Source organism: Canariomyces notabilis (assembly GCF_033297395.1).
Source record: "Canariomyces notabilis strain CBS 508.74 unplaced genomic scaffold N656scaffold_8, whole genome shotgun sequence".
Taxonomy (NCBI): Eukaryota; Fungi; Ascomycota; class Sordariomycetes; order Sordariales; family Chaetomiaceae; genus Canariomyces; species Canariomyces notabilis.
Genome location: NW_027041830.1, coordinates 902,933 through 927,606, shown reverse-complemented (window position 1 = coordinate 927,606; position 24,674 = coordinate 902,933). Strand labels below are relative to the sequence as shown.

General features: G+C 53.7%; 8 protein-coding genes and 1 non-coding gene across 9 annotated transcripts; 4 read left to right on the top strand and 5 right to left on the bottom strand.

The window, feature by feature from the left end:
* Positions 1-86: 86 nt before the first annotated feature.
* N656DRAFT_707626 (uncharacterized protein) lies at positions 87-2,183 on the top strand (the record flags this gene model as incomplete). Its single annotated transcript, XM_064811444.1, has 3 exons — positions 87-375; positions 420-856; positions 912-2,183. The coding sequence occupies 3 exons, from the start codon at positions 87-89 to the stop codon at positions 2,181-2,183; spliced, it is 1,998 nt and encodes a 665-aa protein (XP_064671210.1).
* Positions 2,184-2,203: 20 nt separating this feature from the next.
* Positions 2,204-2,359, top strand: N656DRAFT_778447 (uncharacterized protein; the record flags this gene model as incomplete). The annotated part of the gene is made up of 1 exon (XM_064815011.1): positions 2,204-2,359. One exon carries the CDS (start codon positions 2,204-2,206, stop codon positions 2,357-2,359), a length of 156 nt encoding a protein of 51 aa, XP_064671209.1.
* N656DRAFT_778445 (S-adenosyl-L-methionine-dependent methyltransferase) lies at positions 2,278-3,965 on the bottom strand. The gene is made up of 4 exons (XM_064815010.1): positions 3,849-3,965; positions 3,063-3,757; positions 2,853-2,970; positions 2,278-2,785 (listed from the first exon to the last, which is right to left on the bottom strand). Exons 1-4 carry the CDS (start codon positions 3,935-3,937, stop codon positions 2,626-2,628), a joined length of 1,062 nt encoding a protein of 353 aa, XP_064671208.1. The 5' UTR covers positions 3,938-3,965; the 3' UTR covers positions 2,278-2,625.
* Positions 3,966-4,508: 543 nt separating this feature from the next.
* N656DRAFT_t60 lies at positions 4,509-4,627 on the bottom strand. The gene has a single exon. It is a non-coding gene; the product is annotated as a tRNA-Leu (tRNA).
* Positions 4,628-5,850: 1,223 nt separating this feature from the next.
* Positions 5,851-6,417, top strand: N656DRAFT_797495 (uncharacterized protein; the record flags this gene model as incomplete). The annotated part of the gene is made up of 1 exon (XM_064817646.1): positions 5,851-6,417. One exon carries the CDS (start codon positions 5,851-5,853, stop codon positions 6,415-6,417), a length of 567 nt encoding a protein of 188 aa, XP_064671207.1.
* Positions 6,418-7,168: 751 nt separating this feature from the next.
* On the bottom strand, positions 7,169-12,632 carry N656DRAFT_797494 (kinesin-domain-containing protein; the record flags this gene model as incomplete). The annotated part of the gene is made up of 2 exons (XM_064817645.1): positions 7,169-12,480; positions 12,554-12,632. 2 exons carry the CDS (start codon positions 12,630-12,632, stop codon positions 7,169-7,171), a joined length of 5,391 nt encoding a protein of 1,796 aa, XP_064671206.1.
* A 1,293-nt stretch (positions 12,633-13,925) lies between these two features.
* On the bottom strand, positions 13,926-16,026 carry N656DRAFT_767943 (leukotriene A-4 hydrol; the record flags this gene model as incomplete). Its single annotated transcript, XM_064813590.1, has 5 exons — positions 13,926-14,219; positions 14,291-14,793; positions 14,848-14,957; positions 15,035-15,170; positions 15,225-16,026. 5 exons carry the CDS (start codon positions 16,024-16,026, stop codon positions 13,926-13,928), a joined length of 1,845 nt encoding a protein of 614 aa, XP_064671205.1.
* Positions 16,027-19,540: 3,514 nt separating this feature from the next.
* N656DRAFT_778439 (uncharacterized protein) lies at positions 19,541-19,833 on the top strand (the record flags this gene model as incomplete). Its single annotated transcript, XM_064815009.1, has 2 exons — positions 19,541-19,702; positions 19,766-19,833. Coding segments are annotated over exons 1-2 (200 nt in total), but the record flags the coding sequence as incomplete, so codon positions are not given.
* A 3,579-nt stretch (positions 19,834-23,412) lies between these two features.
* On the bottom strand, positions 23,413-24,192 carry N656DRAFT_778436 (uncharacterized protein). The gene has a single exon (XM_064815008.1). The coding sequence runs from the start codon at positions 23,939-23,941 to the stop codon at positions 23,552-23,554; it is 390 nt and encodes a 129-aa protein (XP_064671203.1). The 5' UTR covers positions 23,942-24,192; the 3' UTR covers positions 23,413-23,551.
* Positions 24,193-24,674: the final 482 nt, after the last annotated feature.

Sequence of the window (24,674 nt, the reverse complement as noted above, 5' to 3'; positions counted from 1 at the left end):
CTGAATCGCGTAAAAGGAAACCTTGTTTCTCATGCGATTCCGCGAGACGTATCCGATTTCTTCCCGCCACAATCATCACATTTGCCATGGCGGGCAGACCCCGAAAACGCGGGGCGTCCAGCTCCACGGCTGCTACTGCCGACGACTCGCATTCTAACGACTCACATATTCGATGGTCCAAGGAATCGGCGATACTAAAACCGTTACCACCCGACCGCATCGCAGACGAGGATGAATGGCCCATTTTTGTGCTGAGGGATGCGACCATCTACCGTAAAGACGGCAAGACGCTTGCAAACCCTCTGCTTGTCCATCTCCAAGGGCCTTTCGTGATTCGCGGGCTGCTTGAGGTGGACGGCGATAACATCGAGTACCGTGAGAAGGCTCATTTGACCTCGGCCATTCAACACGCTGACGAGTTCCAGTGACCAAGCCCAGTGTGAAGTCTGCCTATATCGAAATACCACTTTCGGACCGCTACTCTATGGGATGGGGGCCGATCACGCTCTGGGCTTCGGGTGCATCAGGCTGGTTCGAGATCAGGCCATCGCCAAAGTTCCAGCCCATGTACGCCGATGTCCGAGAGGCAATCACGCTTTATTTTGGGTTGCTCGAGGCTCACGAACAATATGAATTGGCGTGCGGACACAAGAAGAAAGCCAACTGGCCACCTCCCCCGACCTTGGACGAGATATTTCTCAAGTGTGCTGTCAAGGCAGGCAATGGCATCCTGCGTGATGAGGTCGAGGCCTTGTGCCATAAATGGGCCGAGTTTCTGATCGGCCATTTCACAAGGGATGCCGCCCTGGCGTGGAATGAGACGCGTTTTGCCAAGTGGTTACGACAAGCACATCCAGTATGTCGTAGATCGCTACCCCATATCGTGTAGGCTCGCCTGCTAACAATGACAGGACGTGGATAAGAGGATTGCCGATGCAGCCAAGGGGATACTTCCTCCACCCCCGCCTTCCAAGACAGAGGAGTCAGAAGATACAAAAGCCCAGCTAGAGCGTAGGAGCAGGTCAGCTAGGGCAAGCACTCGAAGCAGTGAGATTCGGGATATCGAGACCACAACAAGCAAGGGAAGAGCCAAGGTGGAGACACCCGTACCGCTCCCAGAGAAGTACAGGCAGTTTGTCCAGGCCTCAAGTTCAAAGCCATCGCCAGCGCCCATGGATGCTCGGACAGTGACCCCTGCAACCGATCGCGACCTCGAGACCCCGGTTGGCCGGCTGCTGGATGTCCTAGATGAAATCGCGAGGGAAACGGATGTAAGAAACGCCTCGGTGCCCAAGGTTCGCGGAACTGTGTGGAGCAAATGCAAAATCGAAAAGTACCAGGCCGCGGAGGAGATTCTCGCGTACTACTCAAAGGAGCTTATCGCCGGCCTGAGACCCGAGTGGAAGGGCACGCCCTTCTACACCTTTCTCCAAGGCTGTGCGAAAACACCATTTGAGCCGCCGAAGTGGACAACGCTAGAGATCATGCCCCAGCAGACGTTCAGGCGCGCATATAAGGGCGGCCAATATAGGGTAGGGACACTCCCTTCTACAACTGCCGCTGCATCCGATCTGCCCCCAGCTATCGGTCTCGGTGGGAGGGCCAAAAGTGCGATGGCGAGCCGGAGTGACGGGGATTCAGATGACGATACCTTGGCTGAGCGGCGCGGCCGCAGATCTGGCAAAGGTGCAACCCTGCGCTTAGCCTCCAAGAAACGGCCGGCTCCGGATTCTGACGGGCACGAAAGTGGAAGCCGGCGTGGCAGGAAGTCGGCCAAGAACATGAATGCCATTAGCGATGAATATATGGACGATGATGAGAACTCGAGTGATGGTGAGGTCGAGGACACGGCCCTTTGTCACAGCCCCCCCTTACCGGAGGGCGCAGTCCGCCTGGTTATCCATGCTGAGAGAATCCCTACCACGTCGCCGAAAGGTCCAAACGGGACCTGGACGTGCGAGGAAGAAGGCTGTGGCTACGTCGTGAGGTCGGCAGAGGAAGAGGCCGCCCAGGAGCAGATTCGGGAGCATTTCCAGGTGCATGAAGCGCAAGCCGAGAAGATCAGCCTGGCTGTTAAGGAAAGTCGGGGGCAGATGCCTATAAAGTATGCATACTTCCCTCCAATTCTCTTACTTGTCCATCTACATCCGGGGGCAAGCCGTCGCCCTGCCCGCTCATCCTAGGGATGCCCCAGAACTCCAGCATGCACCAAGTCTTCGACTTGACCAATGCTAATAGATACTATAGTCATCTGCTAGACAAGATCCAAGCAATCGGCAAGGCTTCGCTTCTCAAAGAGCGCGATATGCTCAACGGCAAACCGCTCCCCGCGCCTATTAAGAGGCGCTTGCTAGCTTGAGAGGGCTGATGGGATAGGACATAGGGGCATGGTTAAGCTCGGTTTGGCATTCGCCGGAGGTCTTTCTATTTTAATGACCTGTTGTAACGATAACGATACCCGGGTCGGTCACGAGGCGTTTGTTAGGTGCGGTTTGGGCGGAGCGGGTTTCCCGGGCTTTTCGTGTGCAATAAGAGAGATTAGAGAACAGCGTTCCTGTCTATAGGGCGCACTCAAGGGCAGGTCTATCTAGCAAAAGTAATTCCCAGGCGTGGCAGTGGCTCTCTTCATGGCTTCACGAATGATATGACTGCGTATCGAAAGCTACCGTTTGCGTAGCCTCTCCTCATGGCGCGGAATGCCTGCAGAAACGCGATGCCGTCTCTCCCCTGGCTAAAGGCAAATGCCCAGAGCGAGGGATTCTGTACGAGAGACCAGGAAATGTCCCTAGGGGATCATCAGCAATCACTCGACGGTACCAGATGGGAGTTCCCGAGGGCAACAAGCAACATACCAAGTCTTGCTCACGTCCTTGCTGATGTCCTTTGGGGCACTCAGCACGTCGAACCCGGCATCCCTCGCCAAGTCAACATAGCCCTGCTGCGTGCACAGCGGCGGGAGGAGCATCCCATCTAGTACAACCCTTGTTATCAGCGACCAATCCCCACAATTTGGTATAGAGAGTCTGGGATATAAAAAAAAAACTTCAATCGGGAAGGCTCACCCTCAATAGGCTTGATGTCTGCCGCAAACTGAGCCTCGTCAAGCCCCTCGGCCTTGAACCAGTCGGCCAGCACCAGCTTGCCCCCGGGGCGGAGCAGCGCGTGCGCGTTCCGAAAGAAGAGAGCCTTGTTGGGGAAGTGGCTCAGGGCTTCGGAGATCCAGACAACGTCGAATTTGCCGTTGTCATTGTCGTTATTATGATTTACGGCGGGCGAGGAAGATGAGGACGAGGATGAGGATGACGGGTCAGATCCAAAGTACTCGCCCATCTTCTCGGCGTCGAGCTCGATGAAGCGCACTTTGCCGCCTTGCGAGCCAAGGGGGATGAAACCGGCCTCGTCTTTATCATCCCGATGGCCGTTTTGCTGCTGCAATCCTTCGGGCGATGAAGGAGAAGGACTGGAGGACGAGGAAGAGGAGGCGGCTTTGCTCAGCCTGGTTGCGATCTGCACCTGCTTGCCCGAGATGGTGATGCCGGTTACGGCGCAGTTGGGCAGGGCCGTGGACGCGAGGTAACGGGAGGTGCCGCCTATTCCGCAGCCCACGTCCAGGATTCGGAGCGGGCCGGTGGTGGTCTCCGGGGTGAGATGGGAAACGTCGAGGAGGAGACGGATCAGGTTCAGCTGGGCAGCTTCTTTGGTCTCAATTGCTTTAGACTCCTCGGTAGGCCAGTAGCCGTGGTGAATGTGTTCGCCCCTTTATTTTGTGATTTTCTCCTGTTCCAGCGCGCGGTTCGGATGAAGATGGAGTTGGATGCCGGAACAGAAAATTGAACAAAACAACATACCAGAGGTTCAGGTAGTAGTCGCTGGCCAGGTCATAGTGCAGTTTGATACGGTCCTTGAGAGCCTGCATGGTCGTGTGGGCAAGGCCCATTGGCGTCTCATACTGCTCGCTGAGCTCGGTGTTCTCATCGGCGCCGGTGTTGGGGTTGGCCGTTCCCGTCATTTTGGCGGTCTGCTGTGCAACGTCGTAGGATAAGAAACTAGAAGTGTTGGGTAGGGAAATTTGATCAGGTGCTACTTGCTATGTATTGGCACAATGCAGGAGTTACAGTGCATACATAGTTCGTGATTTCAGTTCATCCAAACACTGAAGAAGAGTGGAAGACCAAAAGAGTGCTTGTGTCAATGACGCCTTGAATCCCTGAAGCAGGAAACGCTCTCCATGCACCAGAAATAGTGGAACATTGCAGCTGATTACTGTGCTGGGTACCATCGGCCCACAGTCAGTAGCCCTCCCTTTCACTGCTTGCACTCAGCATCATCAACACCATCGAGCGGTTGACCGGGAGACGAGGCTCTTGTACTGCAGTCGGAATATCACAACGGGGGCTCTACAGAAGGGGGTCACCATGGGTGGGAGAGCAAAAAAGAGTTGGCCAACTTCGCTACTGTCAACACAGAGCAGATAGGGGTCTTACTAGATTTGGAATGGAAAAAGTATTTGACTGGAGCGCGATTCGAACGCGCGCCTCTTTCGAGAGTAGAACACCACCCCACATTTCTGTGGGAAAGAAAGCAGATTTCTTGAGTCTACCGCCTTAGACCGCTCGGCCATCCAGCCAATTGAGTTGTTGATTTTGGGAGCAGAAACTGGGCTACAGAAACGGCAGAGCGGGAGCAGACTTTCAGCTCCCATCCCGAACCAGTATCAGCTCTCACTGAAGTTAGGACGGTTACAACTTACAAGCTGTGAGAGACCAGAGGTAGATGAACCTCGTCCTTTAATGACAGTACCCGACTGTATTGTGCAGGTCTCTTCACTACAGTGGAAGGACATCTCGACGAGTGCACTGCACACTGCACTGCCTCATGCTACCGCGACCGGAGCCAAAAATACCAAAGTTTGTACACTGGCGTCCGTTACTGTGTCTATACTTGTTTGTTTACTTGTCGGGTAAGAATGTCTTTATCCAGCGTATAGGTAGTATATTCCCATACTAACGTTACGTTGCAGCTACATACGGGTGGTTGCACCGTTGCACCATCCCGTCATCAAATTTCTCGGCCAAGACCCTTTAGAGTGTTGGCACTGCCTCATTCAACGAGACCTGCCTAGTAGTTCGGGGCTCGTTGGGATTGACAGTCTCGACAGTCCCTACGCTTCCAGCTTGTAGCTTGTCGAGAGTCGTCAGTGCAGTGCCCGCTTTTCGAATTCCACCTGGATGAGGCACCCAAGAAGCTCGTGTTCAATTGGGCTTCGAAAATCTACAGGCAGAGTACCCTGTGCGAGAATGCTACTCGCAGATTTTATATTGTGCTGCATCCCAGGCAGGCAGGTGCGGGCACCGGATATCGGCCACTCCCTCCTGTCTTGCTTGATGGACAGTGGCAGTCGTTGACAAGCCCATTGCCATCGCCCGCGCGTACTAATGTTCGGTGAGCATGACCCCTCTGTGATGCAGGACTCTGGTTCGGGCCCTAGCCCACTTTTTGCTCTCCGTCTCGGGAGGAAGGTGTGGTCATGAAAGAGAGGCCTAGGAAGCCACCGTCATCGACGGGGTAGGCCCTTCCGTCTATAAAGACTGCCATGTCCCTCCTGCCAAAGACATTGCTACCTCTCATGATCATCCCGTCATTATATCATCAACATCTTTCACGCCACCGGCCGCAGCAATAGTACTGCGAAGCAGTCAGTGGTAGAGGTAGCATCGACAACCTCATTACCAGTTGTTGACAGGACGCTCCGTTATTGTCCTAATCCTTACCGGCTGTCTGGCCTGACGCCCCGTCTCCGTCCTACTCCTCCGCCGCCCAGCCATAGGCGTCAACATCAGAATCAAAGCCATGCGGTCCCTTATCACCCCCACATCGACCCTCCCCTTCCGCCTGCTCCTCCTCCTGGTCCAGCTAGTCACCTTCGGCCAGATCACCACCGCTCTGCCACTCTCTGTGCCTCTTCCGACAACCACCATGGCCCAGCGTGACGACACCTGCCGGTACTCATACCCCCCGCCATTCACGGCGCGGATCAACGTGTTCAACCGGCCGGACCTGCAGCTGAAGTCGACGCAAACCGTGTCCTTTTCCCTCCCGCCCGAGGCGCACAGCTGCACGCTGCGGGTGCGTTTTCCGCCGCACTGGGAGGTGTACGACTCGAGCGTTGAGGCCGGCGGTCCCCCGCTGCCCATGAGCATCTACGCCGTCGACGGCCCCGCCGCCGGCGCCCTGGTCGGCTACGCGCGCTTCGCCGAGTTGCCGATCGGCGGCGAGCCGACAGTCATCAACTCATTTACCTGCCGCGAGACCATGACGTTTCGGTTCGAGCTGGGCGGGTCGGGCGAGGTTGGCTTCGTGACGGGTGATGACCCGGCTTTGGGGAGGGGTGGAATCGAGATGGCTTGGGGTTGTTGATTGTTCGGTAATCTGGTAGATGGAGGGGGGATTGGCTCATTTTCAAGGGCCGGGGATTAGAGAGCTAATCTGGCAGGAAGGGTATCGTAATGGGTTTGTTTGGTCTGCTCCTTTGCTCGTGACGGTCTGGACTAGTGGTAACTAGTAATGGCTGGGTTTAATAGATGTCAGATCTAGGGGAACATTCACCTCCAATCTTGACTAGAGTGCGTCAACCAAACCGAATACCTCCATGGCATGTATGTATATGTACAATGGACATTCCTAGATCTTCATATAATTCCCTCCCTCTCCGCCGTCGTAGCCCAAGGGGATAGAAACATCACACATATCACTACAACAGAAAGCTAATACCGCAACTCACGAAAGCTCATCATCAGTCTTCACTCCAAACTCCAGTCCTCTCTATCAAGCAAATACCACAACACAACAAAGGAACGGGAATCCGAGTAAGCTGTCCATGAAACCTCATGCACTCGTATCCTCTCTCGCTAGCAGTGACTTGGAAAGAAACAAAGAAACTTGTTTAAATAAAAGAGAGGAAACAAAAGGCTCCCTGGGGTATTCCTGAAAATGAAGCAAGTATCGACCTGGATCTGTCCCTTCTATCCGTCCATCCACCCACCCCCCTCCGCCCCGTACGTATTATGCAATCCGTTCCCGCCTCTCTGTCTATCCAGTCACCCACCCACCCACGCATCCACCCGACCCATCCAAACATATCTCTTCCTCCTCCAGCCTAACCAAACCCTTACCATCGTCCAACCCTTGGATTCGGGCTGACGGCTCCACTGGCGCTCGCGCTCCCGGCACCGCTCACGCTGCCGCTGCCCATGGCAAAGCTCTGGTCGATTTTTGACACCCAGTCCATCTTTTCCCGCTCGCTGCGCGCCGCAAAGAGCCAGGTATTGTCCGTCCCGTAGACAGCAAACACGCCGGCCTGGAGTCGTTCGCTTAACCTGGTAATCCCACCACCACCACCACCACCACCACCACCACCACTACTTCCTGCTCCTCCATTAGCGTGGGCACCCGAACCAGGATTGGGCGTGCTAGTGCCGCTACCACTGCTGCCTCCACCGCTCCCGCCCGGCCAAAGGGAGGCAATCAGGCCCGCCGCGCCCGGGGCAGGCGAGGTGGCCCGCCGAGGACTGTTATACTTGGAGTTTTCGCTTCCATTTCCGTTCGTGTTCCCGTTCCCGTTCCCGTTCCCGTCAGCGCCGTCCCCGTCATACTGGTGATGACCGTACCCGTATCCGGGACCGTCGCCGGCGGGATTCAACAGCCCCAGGATTCCCGGCTGGCTGTCGACCCTAGAGTTGCGCAAGCTGGCAATGGCAATCTCCTCGCCGTTGCCGACGCTGTGGATGTGCAGGTACGGCCGGCGCAGCTCGACAAAGCGCTTCACCCACCGCGTCGAGTCGCTGTTGGGTACCAGGAGATAGCCACCCTTGAGCACGCTCGGATTCTTGGGCACCCGCACGACCGTGGCCACAAAGCCGGGCGCGGGTACCGGCGAGTCGGCGCTGTCGACCGCTCCGTCTTCCGGAGGGTCGGTGTTGGCTGGGCTGAGGAGCTTAAGGATAGGGTCCGGGTAACGCCGCCAAAGTGTTAGGGCGCGATTGAGGAGGCTGGCTTGGGAGTCTATGTACTCCGGCTCTGGCTTTGTTTCTTCTGGTGTTGAGGGTTGGGACTCTTCGTCTTGCTGTTGAGTGGTGTCTCCGTTTTCGATAGCCTGGGATGCGTCAGGAGATGAGGTTTCGGATGGCTCGGGGGTGTCCTTGAGAAGCTCGGCAATAGAGTCAGCATCACTGTTTATAGGGGGCGGAATGTCTATATCTTCGGCTCCGTCGACGTTGTGGGATTCGTCCTTTGTGCCTCGGAAGCCGATCTTCTTCAAGAAGATCTGCATAGCAGCAATCTCGGTCATCATCCGCCTCCTTTTCCTTGAACTGATATAATCAGCCACTAGCGAGACTCCACGCGGCGTCCAGGCAGCTAGGCTTTCCTCCCCCTTAACATAGTCATGCTGGCTGTTCATCCGCCACAGATCACCCACCCGCTTGATGGGCGCGGGCCGCATTTGCAGCGTGAAGATGCCCGTCGCCGAGTGGACAATCCGAAGGTGCTGCCAGAGCGCCGAGAACACCGACGTCTGCCGGACAAAATTCCGAGACAGGATCTGGCAGCAGACGTTCATCGAGAACTTCATCGGCTCGGCGAGTTTTTCGGATGTAACCTCCCATGAGATTGTCATTTGAACCCGATACTTGTCGGCAGTCACCCGGTCCAGCAGCAGCGAGTTGTGGAGACTCGAATCCCATTGTCCTACAATAGCAACACTTCGGGTGCCGTTCGCGTTTGTCCGAAACACGGGTTGGGATGACAGCTTCAGTGGCAGTTCAGGACTAGCGGAGCCCATGTCGGGCGATTTGCCTGCGCTGTCTAGGAGCTGGATCTTGCCCGCTCGCATCGACGTGACACCATCCCACGGCAGCGCATCTCCCGAACTATGAGTGAGATTGATGGCGATGCGCCTCTGCAGGCCTTGATGCAGCTGGAACGTGCCGCTGTCGAGCTCGCTGGTTTGAGTGACCTCGACAGGGACATAGTCACCCTCTTCGTTCATCTCGAGAATCTGCACGCGCGCGAGTAAGTCGTGCTTTTCCTCGGTAAAGAAGTGCGATTCGCTGATCCTTGCGCCTTTGGGCTTGCCCTGAGATATGGGCACCGCATCTCTCATGTCGTCCCAGCTGAGGAGCTTGTCAAGGTGCATAGCCGATACCTTGGCGAATATCGCTACCCTCAGTGTAGTCTCCGGCGGCGCGGAGAGCGGAACACTCATACTATGAACGCTCTCAAACCGGATCGGGCCCTCGTCAAAGTCTTTGATCATCTGCGTGGTGGTAATTCCATCCTCAGAGATACCAGGAATGAAAAGCTGCGCATGTACCTCGGTACCCTCCCGCTCCGCGAATCCGACCATCTCGTGCATGACAATGTTGAACTTGAGCGTGTTTGGCGGAGCTCGAGCGCTGGACGGTTCCAGCGCGAGCTTGATGATGCCAATCGCCTGCGATGTGTGAGGGGAGAAGACATCGAGCGTGAAGTCCTGGACCCGACTCGCAAATACCGCCTTCAAGGGAACGTCGACTTCCCCAACTAGAGTATACTGCGGCATGCACGTCTCAGTGAAAGGGTTGCCGAGGCTCAGGTGTTGGGCATACTCCGGCTGGTCAAGATATTGGTACATCTGCCGCATCTGTCTGACCCGATCGTGGAGCTTCTCGATACTCCATAGATGGACAACCCCGTGCTTGTAGTCCACAACACGGACACCAATGCACGGCTTCGGCGCCTCCTCGAGCGGAATGTCCTCTCCTTCGCCCGGCAGCCCGTTAAGGACCATATCGTAGGACGAGCACAAGACGTGGCCGACATCAACTACGGTGAACTGGAAGACGACGTGTTCATCCAGCTCGTGGCTCATGATCTGGGCCTCTTTTAGCGTTGCGGCGTGTTGCAAGACAGCTTCGGCCATTTGCACGTAACGTCGACTTCTCCAGTGCTTGACGACCCCCTTTGCGCGCTCAATTTCCTCAGGTGACAACTTCGGCTTGGCCTTTGGCCGTTTGAGCGGATCCAATTTTTCGATTTTCGCCTCAAATTCGCGGCGCTGGACGTCGAGCTGCTTCTGCATGTCGGCCTTGAGTTGAATAAGCGTCTCCTCCATCCTTGCCTTCTCCTTTTTGATTTCCTCGACCTCAACATTTGCCGCCTCGGCGCTCTTTAGCTGATCCCTGTACTCGTCTTTCTGTTTCTCCAGCTGGTTCTGCATATCCTCGCGAATCTCGCGCAACTTTTCCTCGGTCTCGCCCTGCTTCGGCGTCGATGGCATGGTCAAAGCGGTATCGAGCGAGAAGTTGTCAATGGTACCCGTCGACATGTACTTCTCCCTGATCGGGTACGACGCCAGCGACTCCATGTCTTCGTCACCCTCACGGACATTCACCCGTTCTGCGCGGGCGCGCTGGACATCTTCAAACAGAGCATTGAGCTCTTCGTCAGTCAGATTTGCAAAGTTCTGGTCCGTCCCCAGAATGGCGGGCGCGGCTTCTCTACGCGCAAATGACCAATCAGACTCCTTCGCGTTGCGTTGGAACGTTGCGGGTGAGTCTGGGCGGCTGTCGCTGAATTCCGAGATGGCTGTGCTGTAGCTCCGATCATGCCCCAGTCTTGGGCTCGGTGAGGGAGATGTCTTCTCTAGCGCTTGCAACTGGCTTGCTGTGATAGATTGCCGTAGGAGACTCTGCTCTGCCCGCTCCGCGCGTTCGGCACGTGCCTCCATGGGATGGTTGAATCTGAAAATGTGGAAGTCGCCGAGGATAATGCGGTAGCCCGAGTGCAAACGTGTCGGCCCCGTGATGCGTTTTCCGTTCACCATGACAGCGGCACCTTCCTTCGGAATGAGCATTACCGTCCCATCCGGGGCATTCTCGAAGACACAGTGTTCGTGGAGGATCTTGGAACCGTTCAGGCGTATGTTGGCCTGGTGGTCCGCATTTGACTCGACATTGCCAACCGTTGTAGATCCGGGTTTGAGGTTATAAACCAGGCATTCCGCGAGCAGGGGGTCGTCTGAAAGATTGACCAAATGGGGCATTTTCTTTGGTGTCGACATCCCAATGAAGCCCTTCTCAATGCTGATTCCTAATTCTTCTAGCGCAGCCTCACGCTCCTTGTGGATCTCCTCCGTCTTGGCCAGCTTCTGCTCCCAGGTTTGGTTGAGATCTTGGAGAAGCTTCTCGCTCTGATTCAACTGCTCTGCAATCTCGGCCTTTGAGACCTTCTTTACGGTGCCATCCGGCTGCGTAATGCTGACAATCTGCTTCTCCAAAGGTGTTCCTTCCGCATATACCTCCTCGATCGGGACTGGTGCACCGCCAACTCCTCCTCCGCCGCTTAGCTTGCTCCGCAAGAGAGCCAACTCCTCCTTTAGTTCACGGATCATGCGTGCGTTGGCGTCTTCGTTGATGACTGCGTGGTTCTTGATCCGTTTCGCAGAGTCGGCGTACCGGAGCGTGCTGAGTGTTTCGTCGTAGTTGATGTCCGCCGGGCTGATGGCAGCAATCATGGCCGTCATACTGTTTCCTCCAAGCGAATCCTTGAGCAGCCAGGTGAGCACGCTGTCTCGGTAAGGAACCTGGCCTGCCGCGCCCTTCTTCTTCTTGCCAGTGGACAGGTCTGCCAATGCTGCAATCACACGACCAAGCGTGGAGAGAGATCGGTTGATCTCAGCGCCTTCCTTGAGGCGGGCCCCAGTCGCTCCTGTGGAGGTTGCTCTTTCTGAACCCGCAAGATCAACGAGACTAATCTTTGCCGCCTTCTCCATCTCCATTTTGGTCTCGGGATCGAAGCGTTTCTGTGTCAGCATGAGGGTGAAGACGGCGTGGCTACGGCTTGACGTCTCGTTCATGTTGGTTGCCGCCACGGTTCTCGCCTTGTTGCCCTCGTCCATCAGGTGCTCAATCTCCTGGAAACTCCCCACTACCAGCTTCGCAAGATCCTCCACGTACGGGCCTGTGGACGGATGTTCTCGAACCTTGAGGTTTCCTTTGTTGGCCGGGTTCAGCAGGTCGCGGACCCGCTCATTGTAGATTTCTAGGTACGACACTTCGACGGTGCAGCGCAAGTTCTTGTCTTGTTGCATCTCGTTGATTCTCCTAAACATATCCTGGCAGATGTTTGGAATGATACCTGCATCCTTGCCATAACCCATCATCGAGTAGGACTTCCCTGAGCCCGTCTGGCCATAGGCAAAGATACAATTGTTGTACCCTTGAAAGGCATTGTCAAGCAACGGTTTACCGAGGTCCTGGAAGAGATGCTCTTGTCCGGCATAGTTCGGCGCGTTCTTGTCGAAGGACCAGTATGACTTGTCGAAGGCGAAGACTTTTGGTCCATGGTCCTTGGCCCCTTTCCCTCCAGCAGCATCCGGCGGCGGGGTCAGGATCGTTTGGTTGTCTTTCATTTCCACGATACATGTTGCGCCTCGGTCGTGTTCTGTGATTATAGTTTCGACTCAGTCTCTCGTTGCGCAAGCATGCTCACCACCAACGGTAAACAGATGGCTCACCTCTCCCGTTGAAAGGACGCACTCTGACCACGACCTTGATATTTCCTCCCCCGCCGGGGGCCGGCGCGCCGGGCGCCATGATTGCGGCTTGACAGAGACAGCCGGAGCGGTTGGTGGAGTCGGGAACCGGCGAAGTCGCGTCAGAGGCTCAACCGGGTTGAGCGACAACGGGGAAGCCGACAGGAAGAGTCCTAGCCTTAGGAATTTTGGTACAGTGGCGAATTTCCCAGCATGCAGTTCCCAGCCCAAGAGACAGCATCCGCACGCATCCTCCCTTCGCGAAGACCGCGTCGACCGAATATCAGAAGCCGTTGAGTCCCCGTCGTGTTTGGCCCAGTTGGTCGTGTTAATCCAAGTAGGTCTGCGGGGGAGGGCGGGGAGGACCCTGCATCGACCGAGGTCAAGTGCGTTCAGGTTCGCTGAGGCGTCACCAGGGCAGGCCTGCATATACTATCTGGGGAATCTGTCGTGGCCTGCCAGGAAAAGGGATTTGTTTTGTCGTTGGTCAGTCAGAGAGTGTCGTTGCGTTTGCGGTTGCGCAGCTGGCAGAGCTTCTGGCGTTGGCGACGTCGGTTACCAAAGGGGCGTTGCAAGTCCAATCATGAATGCAGAGGATTTCTGAATCGCTACCTTACGTCTCCGTGTCAACAAATTTCAGGGACGCGAGGCGCGCAACTAAACCCGTGGACAGGAGCCCCGTCCGCTGTGTCCTTGCATAACGCTAAAATTTACGACACGGCTACATAGCTAATTGGGGCATGACCAGGGTCGGGCGAGAGAAGGAACGACAGCCTATTGGGCCTAGCCCGCCGAGCAGTGAGCTTCACGTGTCAAGTCACAATGCTGGGTATAGTGTACCGGTAATTGAATTACCATCGTAAGTAGGGAGTTTGACACTCGTCAGACCTTGACAGTACCCCACTTTTGGGGACTGCCAAGGCCTGTCAAGGTCTGGCAATGTCTTAAGTCGGCCCGCCAGGAACTCCACTGTCAGGGTCTAACGAGTGTCAAACTCCCTACTTACGATGGTACTGTACAGAGTACGTTATGTATTTCAATGTCCTGTATATACATTACGGTATTTCAGGGCTGTAGTGTACTAGGTAATAAGTGCAACACCAAGTTCGCGGTTCAGTTATTACATTTCCTCATCTCCCATTTCCCCTTTTCACGAGCTATTGAGATGATGCGAGCATTTCAATCCTTTCACTTAGAAGACTCGCGATCGAACCAAAATCGAGTCGATCCTCAAGACAACGCTATACGGCACCCACTAAGAACCAAAACAAGATCTGGATATTCTGGGCCGCTGTGTCTGATGTGACATCTATCAGTGTTGCACTTTGCCAACTAGATCCATGAAACCGTCCTGTCAGGACGATGGTCCCGCCGCAGCGAGGCCCAAGTCCTTTTCGACCAACTGACGGCAGATAGGGTGGTAGAACTCGCGGTTCGCCTCAAACGTCTTAACGGCGAGTTCGTGATCAACCTTGTTCAAGCTACGGAATAGGGGGCGGACAAATTTCATGCGCCCGACCTGCCCGAGTAACTCTGCCACAGCCGGGTAGGCGCTGCTATCTTTGGCAGCCATTGCGATTTGGAAGTATGCCGTCTTGAGTTCGGCGTTCTTAGAGCCCAAAAGACCGTATACCTTTCCAAGAAGTTGCTATGGTGGGGTAAGCGCAAGCAAACCAAAAGGCATATGAGGGGACTCTCTCCTGTCACCGACAAACTTACCGATTGCTCCGCCGTCAGGGGCTTTTCAGAATCCCGAACGGTATTCAGAAATACGAGTACCTGGTTGCCAGTCCACGAAGATATGTCTGACGGGTTGGGTGAGAAGTCCTTTTGCTTCCACTTCTCCGCTAGCTCGTAGCACGTATCGACAAGCGACGTGTTAAACTCGGGCTTCGGCGGTAGACCGGTGTTGAAGAAACGACCCTCCCAGTCAATCTCCGAGATTTTATCCTTCAGCCCTGCATATTCAGGGGCGCTAAAGAACTCGAGGAACGTGTCCTTGAACTCGTAAGAATCGAGCGACTTGTTTGCCCACTTGCCGAAGTAGTGGGGGATAAACTTGTCAAAGTTCTCCCTGCCGACGAGGCGATCGAGGTAGTAGATGAAGTGGAAGCCTTTCTCGTAGGGTACAGTGCTGAATGCGTCGTCTGGATCGATGCCTTTGTGGCTAATGCACAACTTTGTGAACTCGTGGTTCTCGCCATATTCCTCAATTGCTTCCTCTGAACAGTGGTGATCAGCCAAGGAGCGGTTGTAGACACAACGCTACTACTTACCAAGGTGGTTCCAGCCTATGATGGCGGAAAAGTCAAAGTAAGCATCATTTCCGTGAATAGAGGCCAGGATACGTCGTTCCAGGTACATTGTCCACCCCTCGTTCAACCAGCTGAGATACCCAGGGGTTAGTATTCTATGCAGGCAAACGAACGATCGCAACACCGCAGCGGCGCAGACAAGACTCACAAGTGTTCCCAGCTGCAACTCGTTACCAGGTTACCGCTCCAGCTATGGGCAAGCTCATGAGCTATGACATCGATGTTCTGCTTGTCGCCGCTGATGATGGTGGGTGTCGCAAAAGTAAAGATGGGGTTCTCCATGCCTGAGTATGTGTTAGCGACGCCTGGAGTAGAACTTATCAAGCTCAATCACCAACCTCCATACGGGAAGCTTGGCGGGAGCACAAGCACGTTGTACTCTCCCCATCTGTAGGGGAATACAATCTTCTCAGCGGCGTCCAAAAACTTGTCCATGTCATCCTTGAGTTCCCATTGTGACGCCTCCAGCTCCATCGGGCCCGTCGCGACACAAGAACGCTTGCCAATAGGGGCTGTGGCTATGTCACCGGACGCCAGCGCGAATAGGTATGAAGGGATTGGGACTTTTTGCTGGAACTTGTAGATCTTGTCTTCTCCTGCGTCCTCTGTAGAAGCCGGCAACGGCACGCCGCTGGCAATGACAACATGAGGGCTGGTTATGACAAAGTCATACGTGCTTTTGACATCTGGCGTGTCCTGGCAAGGAAATATAGAGCGCGCGTGGATGGCCTGGCACTGGCTGAACATAAAAGGGGCTTTCTTGTTGCTAGTTTGAGCCGGGGTGAGCCATTGGAGCGCGGTGCACTTCTCGGTGGTGGCCAGCTCAATCTCCAACTTGACCATTTCCCCTTTGGCAGCGCCATTGGGCACAGAGATATGGACCGGAGAGCCGTTGGGCCCGACGCGTTCCTTTACCTCCCATTCTGGCACGACCGAATTGAGTCTGATGGAGGACAGAGACAGGTAGCTGGAATCGAGGATGATTTCCTTGCTGGTCCTGTCCGTCTGCGACTCGAGCTCGAGAACCACAGACCCGCGCAGACACTTCTGCTTGAAGTCAACCTTGAGGTTGGCCGTGGTGTGCTTGGTGCGCCATTCGGCGTAGTTGGACAGTGTATTCGGGTCCCGGACAGGCGCCATTCTTGAGTTTGTTAGACCAAGCCAGCGACGTTGCGAATGTGCTGCAGCCGCAGCGTTCTTAGCAATTGAATTTGCTGTTTCTCGAGCAGACCTGGCCCTCCCAAGGCGAAAGAAACTCCACATTAGGACCCCACTTCCGCGCAGCAGTTGATGCCCGAGAGGTGCTCATTCCTTCTTCACGCCTTCCTCCTTCGTCGAAGGGTCAAGCAGCTCATCTGATAAGGCACACTGATAGGCCGGGGCGTGATTGGCTTTATCAGCCCGTGACAGATCACATGACATAGTTACAGGTAACGACTACCTAAATTACATAACGTTAAGTACCAGCTTAATTCCACCTCGGGTCATTGTTCACTTGTTCAACTGCTTCAGCTTTTCACAACTGAAGTTGAGCTGCCCATGTAAGCCATACCTTTCTCGATCACATTATGTTCGTCCGTCTGACCATTATTTCTTTTCGTTTCTCTCCTTCAAGCTCCTGACAGCAATGTTCTGGTTTTTCCAAGGGAAGTTTAGGGCCGATTGTTAACGTTAATCCCCGTGTTGATGCGGGTGTTGATGCGAGGTCCCGGCGATACGAAACATGTTTCACAGCGTCCCGAAGTCGGGTTCCTGATTTTCGATTGGCTGCCCAGCACCAGGCCGATGGTGACGGGCAACGGAATTGGATTGGCCGATGGCGTGCCAAGTTTCTCGAAGAAGCTGAAACTCACCTTCGTAGGTGTGCACTGCTTCTCCACGTAACTGCTATGTACTCATGTCAACCAGGTGTGTTGAAGTTCTTGGCATAGCAGTGGAATACTCAAATACGGGATCTCAAGGGCCCTGGCGCTAGTGTTTGTCTCCTGTGCCTCAACCCGGAGAGCGGCAAGGCGTCCATCTGGCGTCGTCAACGACGGACGGGATAATCACCGACCACACCCTGGACAGCACTGGAGGCTCAAGTCGGACTGCTTTTGCAACAGCTTGCTCTCAGCTTTACCACTGCCTCGCACGTGCTGGCCTGAATAGCGTGTTCATTGGACATCCAACTCTGTCGAGGGTGTTTGTTGCCGACCAAGTACCTGATCCTTCAACCCCAGACGCCGCCGCCGCAGACACGGCAGAGAGTGCCGCTTCTCCCGCGATTTTCAGACGACAAGTTACACATTCCTGTCAGCACGCCATAGGCAACATAAGACGGCCAAACAGACTGCATAGAAGGTATCGAGGAACGGCCGAAGCCCTTAGCTTAGGTCGGTTTCGTTGCAGGAGCGTCTGATGTCTCAGCTGCCGGATCAGCTCAGCTCGAAACAGTTTGCTCCTCCGAGGGCAATCTCCGTCCTTTACCAGGCATAGGCCGTCCCCAGGGCTTTGTTTGGGTAACAGGGCTTCGGTCACGGCAGTTCGACCATAAACGCGGGCGTCAATCTGTGAAACATCGCGGCTACGGCTACTGGGCTTTTGCGGCTGACCTTCTCACATGTGGTTGCTTGACAAATCCTGCTGGTTGGACCTCTCAAAGTTGACCGTGCTGCTTGTGTTCTGCATCAGCAAGTGTTCTCAGGGCAGCTTGGTCTCAAACCCTCTACACACAGGACTTCTAAGCGCCGGAACAAGCGTTCCATCATACACACTACGTAGGCTCCGCCTACACAGATTCTCATCGTCCACCTAATCCCACACTGGCACAGTCTCGACGTCTTTGGGGGAATTTGCCTAATGATAAACGCATTGGGCAAATTTTGAGCCGGAGATCCAGGCGGGACGGTCATCACGGCTGATGATGTCGAGTGCGGCGTACTCTGTATCCATCAATGCCCTTTCCCATCAAGGGGTTTGAGATCAAGGGCCTATTGTCGATAGAAACCCGCCGAGATAAACCATTGTTAAGATGGGTTAGCAGGCCCCCAGAGATGCTGGCAGACTCTAACATCAACTACCACAACCCCGCTCTGGTAACAGAACGTCGAACCAAACATTCAGAGCCCCGTGGCCGTGAAACATTGACGACTATATGCGTCTATGCTATCAGCGGATCATAACTCGGATCAAGTTCCGAACTCAGGTAGGGCCCCTGTGTGCAATTTCGGGCGTTTCTCTGTCTAGCTCATAGCGATGCATGATGAAACAGCCAAAGAGCACCGAAACCCGGACCACAGCCGGTTGACGAATAGCAGCAGCATTGTTAAAAGCCGGCACCGGGACTGGGCCTGCACTGCATCCCGGCGTCTGCAGCAGCCATTGCCTTTTCATCCCATCAATGCAATGCCGGCAGTCTTCATCCGGGGTGCGCTGCTATACGATATCTCATAAGATCGTCTTCCGACGAAGATAATATTAGTACAGTTGCCGTCAAGAAATGAACGGTGGAGATGACAAGCTCGTTTTTGTCTCTCGAAACCACCAAACGTTTGAAACAATAGGCCGGAGGGAATGGCGATCAATCCCAGGCCGTCCTAATACCTAACAATTAGTATTAGCTCGGCAAGCTCACCGCGAGCTTGGTTCAGCAAGATCCAACCTTGAATGGAGGCGTTGTCTCGAGAACCTTGCCCACTGCATTAGAGCGACTCCGGCGTTGCGGGTCATACGGCGCCAGGCAGACGGGATCTGGATCATACATCGCCTAGGTAGCGTTTGTAATACTACACCTCAGCACACGCGACAGTTACACATACGTACAGTACACGCAGAAAGGATAAACCAAGAACCTATGCTAACAACTTTTACAGCACACGCCTCAAGCCATCCTTTTCCGCTCGGACACTCCCAAAGATAAATTTATAGCATTTAGTTACCAAGGGCTTTAGTTCTTCACCGGCAGCGACGCTAATGTCTAAGGTACCTAGCTTGAACCATTGTAGGAAGCCGGCCCGCCCGCTGTGACCCTGGTGATGCACGTTCGGACGCCTGACGGGCGGAGTCGCCCCGTTTTGAAAACGTGGTGGCTTAGCAGATCACATAGTGTTGGCCAACGTATCGTACATAACACAGAGAGCAGTTAAGGGATTATCGACACATCACGAATTGTGCGCTTGATAGTAGCTCACATATGGATTGGCTCAGTTGGGCGTTTCTGGCATGAAATTCGAAGAATGTTTCTCTGCCGGGGCTTTTGGTGAAAATCATCCCGCAAACCCGGTCCCTGCCACCTTCCCCCCCTTAAACACTCACAGGGGGCCCCCAACAGCGGAGGGTTGCGATAGAAGCATGAAGAGAATGATTCTATGACCACAACACCAAGACATCAGTTGATTCTGACGCTATTTCGACCTGAGATCGAGATTCGAACGACTACTGCCGGCAGCGGAATTGAATCCATTGCGGGCTTGCAAAATAAGGTTTCCAGGACACGACTTGATCGATGGGAAAGTATGTTCAAGATCTCCATTTTTCCCCGGCTCTGAGGTTATTCCCCCGCATCCACTGGTGTCGCTGCGCCGCTCTGTCGGGCCGTTGCGAGGGATGGCATTCCTTTCGTTGGTCCCCCGTTTCCTTACCACGCGCTAACCAGTATACCGTAGTTGCACGAACCAACACATATGTACAGCCCATATGCAGCCTAACTCAACTGAGCAAGACGATGAGGAGAAAGAGGCAGTCCTGCAGTGTAAGCAGTCAAACATCACCTGTGCGCGAACTCCGGAACGCATACGCGCAAGCGAGGCCCAAAAGCCGGCGATATTTCTGGTGTCTGCGCCCTACTGATGCTTCTACGGTATGTAGTCTTCATAACGGCTGATGGATTGCTGCAGGTCCCGAGCTCTCGTCACTATCACGGTTACCGTCGTTGTCAGGACTTGCCTTGCCTTACATAGTTAGTACCTAACCGGAACCCAACACTGGATTGATCTCCCAACAAATAACGCCATCCCGCCATGGAGTATTGGGCAATGAAGGCGGTGAGAGCAATACCAGAAACTGCGTGATAGGTATGTTAATTACAGTCAAACCTGCAATTAGCGATCAGAGGATTAGCGATATCCTCGGATTAGCGATAGAAAATCGCGATCCATCGCTATTTGGATGGGATTTCGATATTCCTGGCTATAACGGTAAGGCGATTGAACTTCTGCTTAGTAATACATACAAACAGGGGTCACATTCCCAGTAATATCGTTATTTTCGAGTGGTCCTCGCCCATCCTCCCCCGCCAAAAGGCTCCTCCTGTTCTACCTCAAAGACCCTTATTTCCATCTTTTCTTACAACTATAGAGGCCTTACCATAGGCAGGCATGTTGGGTGTTGCGTAATAGGTCTAATACAGCTCTTTCCGCTATATTGTATACTGCTGGGAGCTTCATTCCTTCCATTCTGGGAAAATAGTGGGTCACCTAGGATTAGCGATAACCTCGGATTAGCGATCAACTTGGGCATGACAGACCCAATCGCTAATTGCAGGTTTGACTGTAACGAATTAATAAGCTAAGCTATGAGTCTATGGCCCAGGCCCTTGCCTATTCTCATCACAGTGACCCTCTTACACGATGTCCTATAATACGGCCTGCTATCGTCTAACCGTCACTTCCTGAGGAGAAGCTCCAACAAGCCAGAAACGATATCCCTCACCTTCCCCCACTATCGCTACAACCGTTTAACGTCAAAATCGTACGATGGTCAACAAATCTGGACAACGGACGGACTGCGCTACAATTTCGGCTTGTTCAGAAAGAGATCCAATATCCCGCAGCTAAGGGGGGCTTGCATCGCTCCCCGCTAACACACCAACTACACGCACAGGCTAGGGAATCCCATTTCATCCTTAGCTACACACCATCACTGTCAATCAACTACGAGTCTATGGAAATGGTATGTAGATGGCACGGGTCCTGGAGTAGTGTTAGAGACGGGAACCGCACGGGAAAGCTAAAGTGCTTGCATCGTTTCTTTTTTTGCTTGTTCAAGCTTGCCGTGGAGATGGCGCATGCATCGTGGGCTCCCTTCCCGCCTCGCCCGAGCGTCGCAATCGAGCGCCGAGCTATTTTCTCAATCAACATCGCTCACCTGGTGCCGTGGTGATCCCTTTGCGCGTTCCTGGTAATCTTTTTCCCGTTTGTGGGGGACGGGAGGGCAAGGGAGTTGCTACGAAGGTAGGTACTGCAGGTCCGTGTTTCGCAGGACTCTTGTTTCGGGGAGCAATTGGCGAATCAGAGGCGTTCGCTCGTCCAGGTGTTGAAACGAGCACTTGAGCATGCCTTGTCAGAGATAGGCTTCCTGTTGTTCCGTTTTCTCAACTTTGGGCAATGCGTTTCTCTCCAGCTTTGTGGCTTGTTTCTTGTGTCCTGCTGTTTCTCATGGATGCGCGGGGGTGGTGTTGGCTGTTTCTTTTCTTGTCCCCAACGACGCCTGGGGGAAAAGAAAAGCGAAGTGACAGAAACCTGCCGAGTCTGTATGCCGTCCTTCTGATAACGGGCTACACTAGTTAGAGTCCGTAGGCGGCACCTCTTTTGGGATTGTATAAGAATGACAGTCATTCGACTACATCTCGTTCGAGATACTCAACGGCCGAGGGCAGCACCGGTAGCTAACAGTATCTTACAAACTCAGCAATGCCGTTGAGCGTCAAGAAACGTTGATGGTGGGTGAGTTGTGCGCTCCGACCCTTTGGTATGGTGAACCGGTAAGAAGGCCCCTTGCCCTATAGCAGGTGACATAAGATCGAGATCCCTGGGGATCTCGGAGAGATCGCGGCTTTCTGAAGATCCACAACCAGCTTTTGAGCGTTGGGGTCCAGCTTGGACAAGCTTCGCTTACTGAGGACTCGAGGAGTTTTTGAGAATCGGGCAGATCCCCCCAAAGCTAAGGGCCTCAAGATACAGTACCGTTGTTGATCAATTACGAGATGCTGGTGACGGCGCGGCGATGCTTGCTAAAACAGAATCTGTGTCGAGCGTGATCGGTACTACATTGGGCTAATGCTGCAGCTTGTCGATTGCGTGCACATATGTAGGTAGGTGTAGTGGACAGCATGTAGTACGATGGCTGCATCTTGCATGCTGCAAATGCAGAGAGCGTTCGTCCCAACTTTGACGCATGTGGTTGATGGAGGCAGCTCAAGCACAGACCGTCGATACCGCGTTTAGCAAAGACGACCTACATGACCGGTGCTGTACAGTACATCGGTGATTGAAGGACCCTATGGGTTCCGTCCCTATAAAGCCTTAACCAAAACTCCTCTCAATGGGTTTCAACTGCCGCGCAGAGCGGCAGTTTCGGTCATCAAATCATCCTCAAGCTAAAGTTGACCATCATTGTGTTGAAGGGAACGAAATTCTGTTGTTGGTGTGCTGTATTGTCTGTACTGAACAGGACTGCGTGGTAACTTACCTTAGGTAAGCCGATGCTCCCGGACCTGAAGCCGGAAGTCTCTAGCTCGAAACAGTTGTCTCTTGCAGCGCGGTGGTAGTGGATGCAACATTGACATGCACGGGAATATACTAGGCAGTTTATCGTAGCAACAGCTGGCGGGCAAAACCGGGTGAGGGCCGTTGATCACATTACATGTTACAGCGTGCAAAATGGGTCGCTTAAAGAGTGCCAGGTCTTTGATGGTAAAATATCAACTTGTTTATAAGAGAAACGCCCATTCACACAGGTAATGTACATACTACCAGACAGTCACTTCAGTAGAAGTTGGCATGAACAACTGGATGATAAGCTTATTTGGATAGAATTGCACTTGACAGGGGTAAGTCCTAACTTCATCAGTTGTGACCTCGCTTGCGCTGGAGAAATCCACTGTCTCCGGGAAACCTAACCTTATTCATTATCTCTCCGAGGTCCTGACCTACTAACGTCGAACTAACGTTACCGAGGGCTTGGTCTTTCTCCTTTTCTTTTTGTGGAAAGGCTGTGCACCGTGATGTCGACTGGGACCCGGTAGCTTTGATTCTCGTCTGTAATACTCCGTACTAGAGTTACACGCGCATATACCTCCGTACGCCTGTTGGACAAAACCACCTCAAGCTGGAAGCAGTCAACTAAGGTACACATATGTAGTGTCCACCATGGACCAAACTGTCTAATATAGAACCTGGGCCTTCCGCACTCGATTTACTACGTAAAACGGAATCCAAGCCTGTCAATTCGTCACGAGGCAGCTACATGGAATGTGTGGTAGTACTACAGTGAGTTACTAGTAGTACCAGTCGCGGGTGCAGTGTCACTGTCTGTCGTACACAGTAGAGATATTTCTATACACTGTATATGTTGTAGTGCCCACTGCGTTGCGCTGTCTGAGTTGTGCTTTTCGTAATTAACACGGTATGTAATGTCTTTAGGCAACGACAAGCTTCAAGTTTTCCTTGAACGCAATGCCGGTACCAGTACGAACGGAGCTACAAACGTACCTAGGTACTCTGCCATCGACTTCAACAAGTACACAAGAATGAGAGATATGGATAATGAGGGGTTCGAGTAAGACTTGAAGATCAATCATAAGATTGATTACGTATCTCGTCCTTTTGCCACGAGGCTCATGTTCTGATATTCTGTCGCCTGAATCAGCCACTGACAGGGAAAGCTAACAAAGGTTCCTGGGCCGTTAGCCTGTAGCGCAAATGGCTGGATAGGGCTGGAAAAAAATCATTCGTTTCAAACAGAACGGGTCAAGAACAACGACCTTGCTATTTCCGTCAACGACAACCCTGTGCATACCAGCATCTTCTTTCCAGTAAACCGTCGCGCAAATTTGGGCAACTGAACGGTTGTGGGAGATTGCTATCTGAGATGGCAGCATCATGACCGTACATGTACACGACGAAAGATACACTCCACCGCCGTCGTCGTTGTCCGTCGAAATCGTCCAGATCGAGTGCTCGTGATGCATCAATGCGCGGAGCAAACCGCTGTGTCTGTGCGAGCCTATCAGTCCCCCAATCAGTTCCCACAGAATCCAACTGCAGATAATCATTGTCTGCAAGAGATATCGCATTGACCAACGCGATGTCACTCCTCTGGATCGCTGTGCTCGAGTTGGGATATCCACATATACAGCAATGCCCGCAATGCCAATCCCCAAAAGCACCGGGAGACTCAAGAGGGTATGGCTGCGGGTTGCCGTCACAGCACCTTGCGACGCTGTTGAAGATGTGCTCAGGCTGATCGTTAGTGAGTGCAGTGTTCTAGTGTTGCGACAGGAATTCTGATCGTCTACGGTCTATCCGCTCTCGAGCCTCTTGGTGGATTGCGGGGTTTGGCGGTTGATGCAGGGCCCTGCATCCCCAACCGCCCAGTGTCCTCTTTCTGCCGCGATCTGGGGTGACGCAAGACCTGTCGACGGGAGCTTTCACAGAAGCTCAGAAAGCATCAAGCTTGAACACAGAGTGGACCAGCACGTGTGACACTGTCAAATTCCCGTTGCGGATCGCCTCGCAAAGTCTGACCTTCAGGACGCTCCGACCCGGCCGTCTACTGGTAACAGACGTTCAGCTGGCTCAGCTGGCTTACCTGCATTTTACCGCACCGTATTCAAGTCATCTGAAGCCATAGCTGTGCGTCAACGAAGGTGCCGTTCAACGCCGCCTACAGCTCCTCAACTGGCAGTTATGTATACATACCAAGGTAAGCTATCAGCGTCCCTCCATTTAGCCTGACGGCACCCATTGGCCACGTGTGGGGGGCGGTTGAATCATACACTTCCTCCTTGACAGCGATGCCCCGATAGG

Bases quoted from the DNA above. Each gene is read 5' to 3' on its own strand.
- N656DRAFT_778445 (XM_064815010.1), bottom strand. From the start codon at position 3,937: ATGGGCCTTGCCCACACGACCATGCAGGCTCTCAAGGACCGTATCAAA. The intron at 3,758-3,848 runs GTATGTTGTTTT...CACAAAATAAAG, and splicing joins GACTACTACCTGAACCTCTG to GGGCGAACACATTCACCACG. The intron at 2,786-2,852 runs GTATGTTGCTTG...ATGATCCCCTAG, and splicing joins AAGGACGTGAGCAAGACTTG to GGACATTTCCTGGTCTCTCG.
- N656DRAFT_778436 (XM_064815008.1), bottom strand. From the start codon at position 23,941: ATGCGATATCTCTTGCAGACAATGATTATCTGCAGTTGGATTCTGTGG.